This window comes from Filicampus tigris, chromosome 10 (genome assembly GCF_054856515.1).
Source record: "Filicampus tigris isolate MCC_2025a chromosome 10, RoL_Ftig_1.0, whole genome shotgun sequence".
NCBI lineage: Eukaryota > Metazoa > Chordata > Actinopteri > Syngnathiformes > Syngnathidae > Filicampus > Filicampus tigris.
The window spans coordinates 1,641,889-1,658,576 of NC_141226.1; the positions used below are offsets into that span (position 1 = coordinate 1,641,889).

General features: G+C 40.0%; 1 protein-coding gene across 1 annotated transcript; it reads left to right on the forward strand.

The window, feature by feature from the left end:
• Window positions 1-392: 392 nt before the first annotated feature.
• On the forward strand, window positions 393-15,820 carry dnajb6a (DnaJ heat shock protein family (Hsp40) member B6a). Its single transcript, XM_086042802.1, has 8 exons — window positions 393-575; window positions 7,655-7,755; window positions 9,024-9,133; window positions 9,271-9,336; window positions 10,997-11,107; window positions 11,193-11,339; window positions 11,429-11,633; window positions 15,006-15,820. The coding sequence occupies exons 2-8, from the start codon at window positions 7,691-7,693 to the stop codon at window positions 15,109-15,111; spliced, it is 810 nt and encodes a 269-aa protein (XP_085898928.1). The 5' UTR covers window positions 393-575; window positions 7,655-7,690; the 3' UTR covers window positions 15,112-15,820.
• The last annotated feature ends 868 nt before the right edge of the window (window positions 15,821-16,688 follow it).

Here is a 16,688-nt window from a genome sequence, read left to right on the forward strand (position 1 = left end):
TTGTTCCCTTCATTCAATGTTTCTTAATTATGTAATTTACCCCAACACATATTACAATGTAACCACTATGTAAAGTTAAATTTGTAATTTACTGCCATTCAAGGATTGAACCTGGCCACTTGCCAAGTAAACTCAGGTCTCAGACCAACCGTTCCGACAATGAAGGGACGCATGTGAGGTTTAATAATAGCTCTGTTGGATGGTTGAATGCATCCAATTTGCACATGCCGTCTTGCTTTTAAAATTGGAAAAGAAACTAACTCAAATGTGTGTATTATAAAAGGAGCAGTGTGAAACACGTTAGTTTCATTACCATTTTGGTTTGCATTGCTCGGCCCTTGCAATACATTTTGTGTCCAGTTAGTGGCACAGTGTGCGTGAGTAGGGAAAAAAAGCAACCGCACAGCAGATTCAGGTGAAGAAGACGCAGTATCAGGACGATGCGGCTAATCCAAGAAACTGCACACTGTGGCAAGACTAAACCTGTTTAGGCTCAAGGAAGGCCTCACAAGCAGTTTTGTATAAATTCCACTCCACGTAACGTCTGACGTCATACATCGCCATATCTGTTTGAGGTAAGACCACTTGAACAGTGAGTGTATGTGATGTTTACAAGCGTGCAGCGCTAAGCTAGCTTTGGAGCACCACACATCAAGTAGCTCAGAAGCTAACCGGCCTCGACCACTTTGCGAATTAATTTTGGTCATGTTTTATGGAATAGGTAGATTTGATCATCCCGCAGGTAGATTATAAACAGGGGAGGACCTTTGTCCTTTGATGTATTCGTCAGGTTGATGCGGTCGCACCAAGCAAACGTTACCTTTAATTTGTTTACTCCAAAATAACCACAGCGAATTTTTCAGTATACTGCACAGTACAGCGAATTTGGTGTCTATTTACTTACGGTATTTTATATTGCTAAGCCATCCCAATGTTAGTATTTTGTGTTTACATGTGCGCAGAAAAAAAAAGCAGAAACACGTGCATGTGTAAAGTTCAGCGATTGAATTAAGATGCCAAACTCCATGTTACAGATAAAATGCTTTATTTTGTATGTGCTGAAATAACACAGACATTAGACAGTATAACAATTGGGGTAAAACAATGATCTGCTCTGGATGTAAATGTTTTAAATGTAAATTTTTTTAAACCTTAATTTATCTAGGTAAGGCAATTTAGAACCGATTCATTCTCTTGCTGTGTCAATTACATTACATTTACTGCATTTAAAGAAAGATTTTAAAGTGTAAATGTACATCTATGTACCTGAATAGATCCTTTCCTAACAGTGCCTTTTAACATGACGGCATTTTTGCTGACTAAAACGGAATAGAACGAAGAGAAAATTCACAGTCGACCCCCGCCCTTATTCGTAAAAATAAGGCCCCCAGCACCCCCCCCCCCCCCCGAAAATGGGTGCCCAGCCGGTCCGGCCCCGGGACGGACTGCCCAGATAGAATAATATTAGGGCTGCACGATATTTGAAAAACGTGATCTGCTATATGGATGTTAACTGTAGCGATATCAATATTGCGGTTTTTAACATGTAACTAAAGAAATTACATTTTTATTATCTAATGAAAAGTTTATTTTTTCATGCAGCAAAATAAGCAAGCTCAATGTACACTAGCTATTTAATTGTAATTCCATAGATAACGTCCAACTATTGTGTGGCGATGTGCATTTAAGTTTGCACCTGCCTGGTCAAAGTCAGATAAAAGCATACAATTCCATAAGAAAATTATTGCATGTCTTTGCGATATGCATATTGCATAGACCATGATCGCAATATAAATATTTTTTCCATATATTGTCCAGCCCTAAAATAATATAATCATTACTAATAAGACAAAAGTTACTCCATGCGAAATCTCCCAGTTGCACATGTATTATGAAGCTTATCTGTTGAGATGAGAGATGAGCGAAAGATTAAAGTCTCCTTTGACTGATACGAAGGCACAGACCTTATTGGCAGAGCTGGGCAGTTCGTCCCGGGGACGGACCGGTCGGACCCTCCGACCCGGCCGGACGCCCGTTTTTGAGGCAGGGTGTGCGGGGGGACAAATTTTAAAAAAGCAAGGCCAGAGGTAGTGGTGGGTGAGATATATTGTTATCGATATCATCGTCAATCTTGCTTTCACGATGTGTAATTTTACATTGAGTATTAATACTGCCTCTGACTCGAGTCAGTCGATGGCCGCAAAGTATGAAGAAATGCTGAAAAATCAGTGCGCATTGACTGCAGAGGAAGAGGAAGTGATAATCATTCGCCGAATCAGCGGGCAGGACCCAGTCACGTGACTCTGTCCGCACTGCAGCCAAGCTTCAAGTATGAAGGAGCGTCCAGCGGGGAATAATAGCAAGGCGCGAGTCCACGTCGTCCGTACAGTCTGTAAATGGTTTGGGGTTGACAAGACTGACATCGGTGGGAATAACATTGTTAGATGTGCCAAAACGGTCACCGTGAAGAGCAATTCTGTTGCACCACGAGCCATATGGATTACGAGGAAGACTTGGCGACCACGCAAGCACACTAAACAAAAGCTTAAACACACACACTCAGAAAACAGTTGCCGAGTTAAACCAACAAATATAAACGCACGCACTCACTCACACACACACACACTCAGCACTTTAGCGAGCAAGTCAAATGTGATATCCTGGATGACCGGTTACTTTTAGTCCGCATGATTCATAACTAGCCTGTATTCCCGAGGCATGTTGCACAAACGGTTTTTAGTGTGACGCCAGCATACACCCAAACATGAATAAAGTCACAAGCCTACAGATCACAGCGACGAATGAGTGGGAAAATGCACTTTTCGGGAAATTGCAGTTTTCTTATTCAACTTTATTTTGAATACGTTGGGCAATGTATGAGAATGAGAAGGTGTTGTCATGACGACGTCTTTTTTTTCCCCTCACTGGGTGACACTTCGTCACACGTCACATATCAAATACATTTGTTCTCATTCTGGTTGCTGTAGTTAACACCTTTTTCTCATTCTGATTGCTCTCGTAGTTGGCAGTGGTACACCAGTACTTATTGCAGATCAAATTGTCACATCATTATGGAATAACGGCACAGAGAGTTAAATGACATAAATATTCCCAAAAATCGATGTAAGTCTATACATAATTTTTTGTTCTTTTTTGTTATGCTGCCCTCTAGAGGTTCCAGTGTGTAATCAGTGTAATACCACTGATTACACACGGGTATGTCGTGTAATCAGTCTAATACCATTGAGTGTAATCAGTCTAATACCATTGATTACACCACATACCGTTATCCAATAATTTGTTTGAGTGTACACTAGTTGGGTGGTCGAATGGTTAGCGCGTCCGCCTCATAGTGCAGAGGTCGTGGGTTCGATCCTGGCTCCTTGTGTGGAGTATGCATGTTCTCCCCATGCCTGCGTGGGTTTTCTCCAGGCACTCCGGTTTCCTCCCACATACCATAAACATGCATGGTAGGTTGATTGGACACTCGAAATTGCCCCTAGTTGTGATTGTGAGTGCGGACGTTTGTTTGTCTCTATGTGCCCTGCGATTGGCTGGCAACCAATTCAGGGTGTTCCCCGCTGGGATAGGCTCCAGAACGCCCGCGACCCTTTTTAAGATAAGCAGTATAGGTAATGGATGGATGGATACATGTACACTAGTTATGTGATCTTAAAGAGACACTTGGATGATATAAAAGGTTTGCATGTAAAAATGACATCAGTACTAAAATGCTCCGCCCAAAATACTCTGTAGTGATTTAAAGGCTTTTTTTGTGATTAGATATACGACAAATTGCCGCCCCTATTTGGGGCTGGACATGTTATTTTTTCGGTCTCAGCGGTCTACGTCACGGGAGGGAGCCAAGCGTGTTAATATTCGCTTGCTTTGTCAGCTCTGTTGTCTAAAACAGCGACTGATCGCCACCAAAATGCAAATGTACATTACTACTCTTGTCCACTTCAACCTTTGAAAGTATAAAGGTGTTCTGCAAAATTGTTTGGAGTTATTGACATAAAACTTGATCTCATTATGATCACCTCCACAAAATCCAAAATATCGTGGCAATCGCTTCTCCACTTACACAGGCTGAAGCAGACAAGAGCATGAATGCGCACATGAACCCCGCTTATATTTCGGACATTTAGCTACGCTAAACTCGTGTCAACTCTCAGGAGGCAGACGGCGACAGGCAACGGGCAAGCAATCAGGCAAGCATGGATCTTTATTTCCTCATCCCCCCTTCCCTCCCCGGCTAACAGTAGAATAACGGTACAGCTAATAGCAACAACTAGCTTCAGGCTGTTACAACAAAAGTCGTTAGCACAACAACATGTGTCCGCGCAGCGTGTGAAGGTGACCATGAGCCTGCGTCTTCATGTCGCGGGGTAGCCTCCCAAGCAGTCATGTGAGTTGTCTGACACTGCTTGCAGCCGCGAGAGTGAAGCGCCGTCAGAGTGAGGTAAGACCTCATCGAACATCGGGGGTGTCTTGAACGTGTGCATTCAACTCCAAAGCCGAGTGTGGCCGCATTGGAATGCACCATTTCGGCTGTTACGTTCCAAATTGGACAGCGTGTTGTAGATCGAAAAACTGGGGCCATTCTTCATCAAAATAAATGTGCACGTCCACTCATTCCCACTTCAGTCTCTGTAGATATCCTGACTGGTGTTAAAAGCCAAGCCCGCCCTAACTGATCAGCAAAGATCAGTGTTGTTTTTTGTTTATTTAGCAAAGAAGCAGTGTGCACTCGTCCCAGCATAAATTTATGTAGCTCTGCTCACTTCCATATTTCCTCATTCTCATATAAATCAGTCACGGAGAGGTTAATCCTTTCGATATGTTGAAGTGGTAATTAATAGGGATGTCCACATAAATTTTGGTGCCAATTGATCACCGTTTTTGGAAGTTATAAGCAATGAACTTACAATGGTTTCCAGTGGAGAGTTTGGAATCGGTTCCTCCGGAGACTCCAACCGAACAAGGATAGAACCGTAGGGGGTGCGGTCATTCTCCTCGTTAACAAGGGGTGTTATTCATGGAGTCACTTATTTCCCAATTTCTCCAAAATGAATGGATAAAATAGAAAATGACAACTCTTTTCATTTTCCTGATCAAAAAATATATTAAATTATTTTGTTAGTGAAAACATGGCCATCCCGGCCCAACCATCCCTTTGGTAAATTTATACCGTGTTTTCACGAATGGTTGTTTACTTTGTTGCTATTAGGAGCGACGCATGAACGTGCTAATTGTTTCTATTTTTAGCTGCTGCTCCACTTTGTTTTCGTTGTAGCCGCTGTGCTACATAGTCCTTGTAACTTATACACTGTTTGTGTATAATTCCCAATTTTCAGAAAACCACTAACTCTTTCTGGACACACGTGCTGTGTGTGGTGAAGAGGATTAAACTTCCTAATTAATATACATCTGCCTGCTTGTCTTTAAAGGTCAGGGTGCAAATATTTTTTAAAATTCATATTCTCATATTGGTTATAGGTTTTATAATACATACAAGTCACTTCCTGCAAGTTGTCAACCACAGATCGATTAGAAAATAGGTTCTACTTACTCATTCCGAGTGTTTCCGAACCTCATGTAAGCTCGAGGAATCGTGGCTCTAGCCACCGGAAGTGACGTAGATATAACTAGACCGCTCGCTACACCATAGACTGTACAATTTCCATGCGCTACAAACACAGCACATTCAATGGCGAGCGATGTTTTGGAATGAGAGGATTTTGAAACACACGAACCGACAGAAGGGGGCGTTATCAGACTGTTCCTGATTAGTAGGGACCGAATCCTCCAGCTACCGTGACGTCACATCTCTGGAAAAAGCCGAAGATGAGGGGGCGCGAGATTCAAACGGCAGACGACACCTTCTGAATTGTATTTAGTGATTAATCTGCTGTCTGCCAATGACCTAATCACATTTCAATGACAGTTATGCATTGCAAAGGGGGTTCTAGAGGGCTACAGAAAAGTTTTCAATGTTTGCAGCCTGACCTTTAAATGGACACCTGCAGCGTTTCTGAGCTCTATATCCAGTGTGCAGTAAAGGGAGATGGCTCTCTTAGCCAACGTATTTTTTACTGTTGTTTACCGCAGGCAAAAGACGTAGGGGAGATTGTCATCCTGCCGATTCTGTTTTTCTTAAAAAAAAAACTCACAGACCCATTAAATTGTTTTGAGTTTGAAACTGGGTTATTATTGTCCGGTTTCTTCACTCTTTAAAATTATTTTTATTTTGTCATCTTTTCAACATGCCAAAAGTAAATTAGCCAGCTATCGATCTTTAAATAAAGCTCAGCCGTTAGCAGCTTTCGCGCGGCGGCGTCATGCACGGCGCTTTTTCTTTTGGGGGGGGGGGGGGGGAACAAGTTGAGGCCGGAATGGTACCCAGGTCAAGGGTGGAGGCTCGCGACCGGACCAGCAAAAAAGGGTCAAGTGCCCAGCAAGGTTATCGTAAACGGAAACAAACGAAATAACGAAAACTAAAATAAAAAAAAAAATTTCGTTTACAAAATAAAATAAAAAAACAAAAATGTTTTTGGAAAAATGATAACTAACTAAAACGACATTGTCTGCTCACAAGACTAACTAAAACGAACGATAATCGTAGCGAAAATACAATTCGTTTTCGTCTTTGAAAGCTTTTGTGATCATTTAGAATGTAAAACACGGCGCTGCCGGTTTTACGACAGTTGTACAGCCATACGGCACCTCGACGTCTGAAGTGACGTAACGCGTTTACAATTAGGTCTGATGGGTATAAAACAAAACTAAAACAACATTATAATGGCGAAAGGTGGGAGAAAACGACAGAGCCCCATTGTACATGCATTGTCACGGAGACGGGTCTCGTGCGGCATATTGCTCGAGGGGAAAAACCTCTCTCTCTCTCTCTCTCTGTGTCTCTCTCTCTCTCTCCCTCTCTCTCCCTCTGTCTCTCTCTCTCTCTTTCAATATGGAAAGACTTAAATTTATTGACATATTCTGATGTTACAAGTCTGCACGTTCCTGTTCAATTGCCAGGTTTTTATGTTTTACGTTGCTTGTTTCATCTGCATTTTCACTTTAGAAGCAGCATTAATACACAGCACTTTTCTTGGCCATATTGCACTTAAGTTTAAGTGGACTGTTATGTTTTATTTGTTGATGGTTATTCGTACATTGTTAGTAAGTTAATACATTTTTCAAATGTTATCTTTATTTGGATAAATAACTTGTACTGTAAAAAAAGGCTGCACCTGACAAATACATCAAATTCTAAAAAAACTAAAACTAATAAAAACTAAACTAAAACTAAGCATCTTCCCCAAAACTAAAACTAATAAAAATGAACAAATCTATTCTAAAAACTAATTCAAACTAACTCAATTAGAAATAAAAAGTCAAAACGAAATAAAAACTAAGCTAAAATGAAAAATCCAAAACTATAATAACCCTGGTGCCCAGCTCTGGTTACAGGTGACGCGTCACAGTGTGCAGACATTAGCCACATTTGCGACAAGCTGCTTTGAAAGCAAACAACTGGTTTTCTAATAGCCAATAGTTATTGGATGTTTTACATCCCAACGTACAATTGACACACTAGTCTGTGGTTGTTTTTTTTTTCTCCTGACATATATCATTTCATTTTCCTTTTTAGGTTCCCCAGGCCTATTGTGCTCTTCAGCCACTCACTATGGTGGACTACTATCAGATTCTAGGAGTACGAAGAGATGCATCTGCGGACGACATAAAGAAATCGTTAGTGGATAAGTTTTACAATTTTGGATTTGTAGTTGATGCTTGTCAAAGAACATGAAAGTTGGGAGGTTTTGTCTAATGGTTTTGTTTTAAAAAAAACGTACTGAGACAAAATAATTTTTAAAATAATTAATGTTCTGCAATATGTACTTCAACTATGCATGGGCCGATATTAGATTCTGATAGTGTGATAGTGAGCAAAACTAGCGTCAGGGTATTAAAATTGCTGCTATAAAATGCCCTTTTTGAAATATTTGGGTAAATAAAAAACGGCATTTTTCTACATTGAACACATATTTGATACAGAAGAAACGTGTACCATGTTAAGTTTAAATAAAAAAAGAAATATTAACATTCTTCTGTTTAATTCCTCTTAGCAAGTCACATTGCCCCACCACTGGTTCACTGTGTTTAGAGCAGACCCGTGGGCTACTGAGGCTAACTAGTATCCGCTGGCATGTTATTGTTATTTTTCTTTTTTTTCTTTTCAATGCATTTTGAAGGAGGAGTAAAAAAAAAATTCTGTCAATTGTCGCTGACAGAACAACAATAAATTGGAACATACCGTACATTGACAATTTGATGCGATAATCGTGGCAGGCACACACTCACAGCTTTATCATCAGCACCAAAAAACAAAAAAGAGGTGGAGGCAGAATGAGGGACTCAGAGAAATGCTGTGGGTTGCCTTAGCAAGATAAAGCAAGTTATGTGTAGCAACGTAATAATGTAACTCACCTTCAGCTCCGTCTAAAAACCATCCCAAGTGGGCCACTCTGAACATGTAACTTCACACATCACACGGAGTGACCATTTAGTTAATTTATGATCAATTAATTTCATGTTGTGCAGCGTGGCGCGTGCTTTGACCTTGAGAAACTGCCAAAAACTGCAGTGAAGAATTTGAAGTAGCAGACATATTCATTAATCATTCAGAACAAGAGTATTTCATGCCGCTGATTTTAATCATTGCCATTTACCATCAATATCCTGAGCGGTTTCAAAAATTCCTTTTAAAGGAATAAACAATGGTCACTGAAATAACATGAAACAGACCAAAGTAGTATATTTATTGCATAGGCATTCGAAAGCACAGAGTGCCCCCTGTAGAGAACCTCCTGAAGCCGCTATCCAGATCCAAGGCAAATTTTCATTATTTTTATTGTTGGAACATGACACACTTCTCAACGACTCTTTGCTTAAATCTAAATGTTATCTTGGTAGCAAACTAACTACCTTAGACTTATTTTCCCATTGACCTTTTGCAGATACCGAAAACTGGCCCTAAGGTGGCACCCCGATAAAAACCCAGAAAACAAAGAAGAGGCTGAGAAGAAATTCAAGGAGCTGTCAGAGGCTTATGAAGTTCTGTCTGATGGTTTGTAACATATTTGCCACTTGAAACTTGCCAATGTGTGAAAATTGATCGACTTCATTATTGTCATTGGTTTTGGTTTTGTTCTGCGTTGAACAGATAGTTTTCTAATTGAGCTGTGTTTTTTTTCCCCCTCTCAGTCAACAAGAGGAGCACATATGATCTATATGGCAAAGAAGGACTGACAGGAGGTGCTCGAGGGAGAGGTAATGTGATCATTTTGTACAAAAACACACACAAAAAATGTTCTGATAACCCAGACTAAAGCTAAACAAAATTTCACTTTGATGAAAGCGAAATGGAGTGAGTCAAACACCCCTGCGGTAGCAGAATTCGTGGAAATTATGCCTTTCAAAGTTTTACGCTTTGAGTTGTAACTTATGATGCATCAACTCACCGTGCCTGGTAGAACATTACAAGCTGTTTTGCTTTTTCTTTGACTTGTTTTTCTTGCAACATATTCCAAAAGATGACAAGCTCAACAATTGGTGTGAAGCTAAGGATGAGACGAGAATATACCGTGTGTATACATCAGTGCCCGACCGCTAGGTATTTTTGGAAATGGATGCTGATTCTATGTGGCTGGATAAAATTCCAATAACCGATTAATCGGCCGATTAATTAAAAAATATATATAATGAATAACCCCTCCATGAGCCATCACCTTACCGTGGCGAAGGGGTTTGCTTGTCCCAATGAACCTAGGAGCTAAATTGTCTGGGGATTATGCCCTTGGCAGGATCACCCATGGCAAACAGGTTCTAGGTGAGGGTCCAGACAAAGTACGGCTCGAAATACCCTTTATGATGAGTACAATTTATGGACTACGTTTTCTCTTGCCCGAACGCGGGTCACCGGGGCCTCCCTCTGGAGCCAGGCCTGGAGGTGGGCTCATTGGCGAGCGCCTGGTGGCCAGGCCTGTACCCATGGGGCCTGGCCGGGCTCAACCCGAAAAGGCAATGTGGGTCCCCCTTCCCATGGGCTCACCACCTGTGCAAGGGGCCAGAGGGGTTGGGTGTCTTGTGAGCTAGGCCGCAGCAAAAGGCGCTCTGATCCTCAGCTGCAGAAACTAGCTCTTGGGACATGGAATGTCACCTCTCAGGCAGGGAAGGAGCCCGAGCTGGTGTTGGCAGACAATTTCCGATTACATATAGTCGGGCTCACTTCCACACACAGCTTGTGGGCTCTGGTACCAGTCCTCTCAAGAGGGGATGAACACTCTTCTACTCTGGAGTTGCCCAAGGTGAGAGGGGCCGAGCAGGTGTGGGCATACTTCTTGCCCCGCGGCTTGTCTTCTGTACATTGGGGTTCGCCCCGGTGGACGAGAGTGTAGCCTCCATGCGCCTTAGTATGGGGCGATCGGTCCTGACTGTCGTTTAGTTTATATAATAGATATTTAAAAAATATATATAACAAATGATTTAAAGCGGAAGTCAACGCAAACATATTTTTTTCAAGAATATGTTTTATGCAAGCGCACTAGTTGAAACAGGGCATTCTGATCAATATTATATATTATATAAATATTGCGTTTGTGGAATAAGTGTTAATCCACTCGTTTTTAGCCATCTCTGGTCTTCTGTCGACTGAAAATGACATCACAACTGCTCACAACGACCAATCACGGCTCAGATTCAGAAAACAGGTCAGCTGTGATCGGTCGTTGTAAGCAGTTGTGATGTCGACAGAAGACAAAATGGCCACCCCCAGAAATGGCTAAAAACAAGTGCATTTTGCTACTTAACTTTTATTCCACAAACGCAAAATTAATCTGAATTCTGTGTTTCAACTAGTGGGCCTGCTGGGAACATATTCTTGAAAAAAATATGCTTGGGTTGACTTTCGCTTTAAATAAATGTGTTACAGGGAGTCACTTCCACAATGGAGATCATTTCCAAGAACCCTTCACATTCCGCAACCCAGAAGATGTCTTTAGGGAGTTCTTTGGAGGCAGGGATCCATTTGCAGACCTTTTCGGTAAGTCCATTTGTCTTTGGTTTTCCTCATTCCTTATATTGATATAAAACTTTTTTGCTCACTGTTTCTCCTCTTGTTCTTCAAGGTGCAGATCCATTTAGTGATGATCCTTTTTTTGGCAACGGACGACGCCACCAAAGTCGGGCAAGTCGAAGCCGAACAGGGGGCTCATTTTTGGGGGGCTTTGTAGGTTTTCCTCCTTTTGGTGCTGGCTTCTCACCTTTTGATCCGGGTAAGAAACCACCAACAAAGCACACTAGAATTCCCTCCATGATTATAGCATAGAATAGTTTTTAATGTTTTGAATTGTTTTTCCCCCAGGCTTCGGTTCATTTGGCTCCATGAACACCATGGGTCACATGGGTCATATGGGTCACATGACAACCCTGGGTAGTCTAGGAGGTGGGGGCTTCACTTCTTTCTCCAGCAGCTCCTTTGGGGGAGGTGGTGGAGGAGGCATGGGTAACTTTCGATCCGTGTCTACTTCCACCAAAATCATCAATGGCAGGAAGATCACTACTAAAAGGTAAACACTCATTCAGTTAAATCCATGTGTAATGCATTCATTTTTTTAAATTCTGTGTATCATCAAATTTGTTGTCTCAAGGTACGTCATCAAACAGGTTTAAGGGCACAATCCTCCTTTACTACCCCTTGAACACCTTTGTGCTAAATCATCTAAATAAGGGCTTTTTTAAGGATATTAACCCTTAAAAGTTAGTTATATTTGATCATTACGTTTTTTAATGACCAAAAAAATCAACTAATAACTAAAGCTTATTTTCCATCTAAAAAATATTAGTGTTGTGGCTTTGGTGATTAGAGTTTTGCATATGTCAAAGATTAACAATAAAAATGTATTTGACTGCGTTAATGTTTTTGTGCAGTTTTAAATACTCCCTCTGGATGCCTTGGTGGCCCAAAATGCCTCATTGACTGCCATTAAAACTGCAGTTTGAACCCCTTTGCCATTCTAGTTGGGGGAAAAAAAAACATTTTCTAATATGAGCATTTCATTTAGAAGAAACATAGTGATGTTTGACATTTTTAGTTATTTCCACCAGATTCAACCATTTTCCCATTGTAGGCTGACTCAATATTTTTTTTATTAAATATTATTTTTATGTCATTTACATTATGTGTGTATGAACAAGTACTAATGACTCTTCACAGTCATTAGTGACTTTACATTCCCAGGAAAGCATGTATAATTAAGTACTTCATTTTGATTATTTTACATGTTTTCTGTTCTATACAAATGTTCAATACATGTCCCAAAGATTAGGAATGCTCAAATGTTCAATACATGTCCCAAAAATCACGAATGATATTAAAATTGCCACAATATCGTTGTCGTCAAGAACTAATAACTAATAAAATGACTGGCCAGGCCTATTGTTTTGTCATTGCTCTTATGTACACAAACACAATATTGTCCTTTTTTTTAATCAATATCTTGAGCTTTTTATTAACAATATTGTGCGTTTTTATATAGTATCGTGAGCTTTTTTATATTGCCAGCCTCCCCACAATACAGTGATAATTACCGCATCCTAAGGTTCATATCAGGATGCATACATTTGTATATCGTTACATACACTGGTCAACAATTTTTTTCTTGTTTTTAAATTAGAGATGCAAGTAAAGTTTTTCTTGAATATTTTTATTTTGTGCTGATTCTGAATCAGCCCTTTTTTTGTCTAGCACATCAAGTTTTTATAATGATAATAATAATAATATAACAATAATATAATATGTAATATAGTGCTATATTGTGTCATATTTATGAATAAAGAATTGGGTTCAGTAACAGGTGGAATTTTTTTCTGAAACGTTCTGCTATAACTTTCAACGCATGATAAAATCCATTTTGTGCAAGCTTTTATGGGTCAATCTTAAAAACAAAAAATGACAATATCTAAAAAATGTTGATATGCTAGGAAAAAAGTAAAGATGTTTCAAATCAGCGTCAAAAATGAGGTCGGCCAAACGATCTCAAATAGAAGTAACAAAATGCCACGATCCAAAGAAATTCAAGAACAGATGAGAAATAAATTAGTTGAAACCTATCAGTATGGAAAAGTCATTCCTTTTGGACTCAAGGTCAGAACCATCATCCACAAACTGAGAAAGCATGGAATAGTGGTGAACCTTCGCATTTCAGTCGGTCTTCATGACTCTACAGGGAGGAAGATACTGAGCAAAAATGACATCCATGGCAGAGTTCCAAGGCGAAAACCACTGCTGACCAGAAAGAACATAAAGGCTAGTCTTACTTTTGTAAAACACATCTGAATGATGGCCCAGACTTTTGGGAGAATATTCAATGGGCTGACAAAACGAAAGTTGAACTTTTTTGGAAGGTATGTCTCTCATTGCATCTGGCATAAATGTAACACAGCATTTCAGAAAAAGAACATCATACCAACAGTCAAACACGGTGGTGGTAGTGTGATGGCCTGTGGCTGCTTTGCTTTTTCAGGGGCCGGGATGACTTTCTGTGTTTGGAACTGTGAATTCTGTTCCTTACTAGAAAATCCTGAGGGAGAATGTTCAGACATCAGTTTTGTGACCTCAAGCTGAAGTGCTTGAGGTATTCTGCATCACAATAACGTTTGAAAACATATCAGTATAATAACCTTTAAAAGGCCGTTCATGTTCAAAAACCCTCCAGTGTTTCTGAGTTAAAGCAATTTTGCAAGGAAGTTTTTGCCAAAATATCTCCATAGAAATGTGAAACTTTCATTGCCAGTTATAGAAAACGCTTGATTTTGGTTTTTGCAACCAGTTATTCGGTTTAGGGGCAAATACTTTTCCACACAGGGACATATACACAGAGGTGGATGGAGTAGCCAAAAATTGTACTCAAGTAAAACTACTGTTACTTCAGAATAATATGACTCAAGTAGAAGTAAAATTAGTCATCCAAATAATTACTAGAGTAAAAGTTAAAAAGTAATTTGTGAAAAAACTACTCAAGTACTGAGTAACTGTATCCAAGACGAAAATACAAAATAATAATCTTCAGGCAAATTAAAGTCCATCCAATCATTAACATGAATTACATTTAATTAAAGAATAAGAACATGCTTTTGATGTGGAGCCAGGAGTGTACCTCCTCTTCTGTGTCTGCATAGTTGGCATTTCTGCGTGACATTTTCGATCTGTTTCATCCAAAAACAACTCTTTCCCGCAGCTGAAGTTGAATCTGATCACGTGACGAGACTGCCATACGGCTATGTTTGATTGGTGAAACAGTCACATGGTAGAGTCTGGCGCAGGTCTCTGACAAAATAAATGCGCTGTGAGTGAGTGAGTGAGTGAGTGAGTGAGTGATACATATACAGTAGGTCTGGATTTTTTTTCTCTCTTAATAAAAAGCCTTCATTTAAAAACTGCATTTGTGTATACTTGTGTTGTCTTTGACTAATATTTATATGTGTTTGATGATGGGGAAACATGTAAGTGTGCCAAAAAAAAAAATCAGGAAAGGGGCAAGCACGGTGCTTTTGTTGCATGTGTTGCTCAACATAATAAGCTTTAAAGCATTTCTCCAGAGAGCTATACATTTACTGTGACCAGAAAAGACACATTTGTCCTACGGGACAAACTCTAAACCCAAAGATGCAGTGAGTAGAATATAAAAAATACATGTAGGGCTCAGAGGACAAGCGGTTTCTGTACACATGACATAAAAATGAACCTCATACCAGGTGTTTTTTTCCCGTATGAGTGGAGGGTTTTTTTCCCCAGAAATATGCAGTTCAGTAAATAACAGTCTAATCACAGTGCTGCTGATTGTGTGTTTGTTTATTTATTTTTTTCTTGAAAGGATACCAACACTTATGCTTGCGCCGTGTGTCTAAACGGGATTGTGTGGTATGTTGTCCTTTTCCAGGATCATCGAGAACGGTCAAGAGCGGGTTGAGGTGGAGGAGGACGGCCATCTGAGGTCACTAACCATCAATGGTAAAGAGCAGCTGTTACGACTGGAACATAAGTAACGGACCGCGAGTTACCTCAGCACAAACACACCAACAGACTTCAGCTTGAAACAAAACATCGGCCACAACAAAAAGCAACAAAGAATTGTAATGATCGTGTAACATCTTTTGTTTTGATGTACGTACTTTAGTTGTGTTTATTATTTCCATTGATGGTCCCTTCTGCCAGACCTGATCTGATGCTTCACATCAGTGGATTTGGGTGAGGATTATGCATTTTGTTGAAATATTTCTGAACCGAAACTGACCTTGAATTTTGGCTCGGGTTGGTATTGATGCTTCAGTGTGCGGGACCACAATGTTACTCTGACCCCTGACCCCTCTACTCCAGTATTTTGTGTCCACTCCTTGTGTGTGTCAGACGACTCATAGCATTCCAAAAAAGTCTAACTCTGCTTTCCCTGTAAATATTACAAAAGTGTCAAATTGAATAATCTAATGTGGGTAGACATCATCAATGCATCATCCCCTCTCTGTTTATTGCTTGTCTAACCTGTTCTTAATTACTGTGTTTTTGTTTTATTCCAATGCTGGTATGATGTATTTTGTATGTTTTGTTTATTTAAAGTTGCATGTATACCTGTTAAGTCTTAATGTTAAAGCTGCATTATGATGCACACATAACTTGAGTCATTCTATAAATTATAATGTATATGAATTCAGAACTTTAGTGTACTTTGTAAACCAATAAATTTAAGTTTCATTCTGATTCTGGGGAATCCTGAAGTTTGGTCTTTCCTCAACAGTGAAGTAATGAAAACGATTGACTGCTTTTTCACACATTTCAGTAGTGATTAGTAAGTACATTTTATTTGCGGAGCATGTCTTACAGGGAGGACTCACAAAGTGCTTGCCATTGTTTACTACATCAACATTTCTGCCTCAAAACGGGAGGCGAAGTAACCACATCCTAATCCATTCTCAAAAGATTTGTTAGTGACAGCTCTAGTTATCAATAATGCCATTAATTTATCTGAAGACACTGATCATGTGTTAATGATTTCTCACAATAATTGGGAAACAGTGACATACAACACTTTATTTCTATAAATCTTTACAATTGTTCACATTTTCAAAGGATCACTTATACAACATTCCTAGAAAATCACAATGCCATTACTGGTGAACTCTTTTTGGAATAGGCCTGCAGGCTACTCATGCGGTCATTGGGGTTACCTGGTGCCAGGGGGCACCATGTTGGTGACCCGTGATCAACAGTTAGGTGTCTGCGGACTGCATGAAACTCTATCGTCACTGACTTTTTTGCAAAGGCAGTAAATATGCGCCAATTAGTCCCAGAGTATTGCTGTGTCAGACTTTTTTTTTGGTCGAAACAAAAAGCTAGTCTTTGACACAGGATTGTTCCACAACACTAAATGAAAAGCTCTACACTCATGGTTAGGCTTAGACTAGTGGCTATAACTTACAAAGCAGGCCTGACGTCTAAGGAAAATTATGTCTAAAATAAAGCATGCATTTTGGGGGGGAAAATCAAATATAGGCGATGCAGGCTGTGTTTGGCTGTATCTCACTGAGTAGCAAAGGTTTGCAAGTATGTGCGCCCCTATCCAATGTTG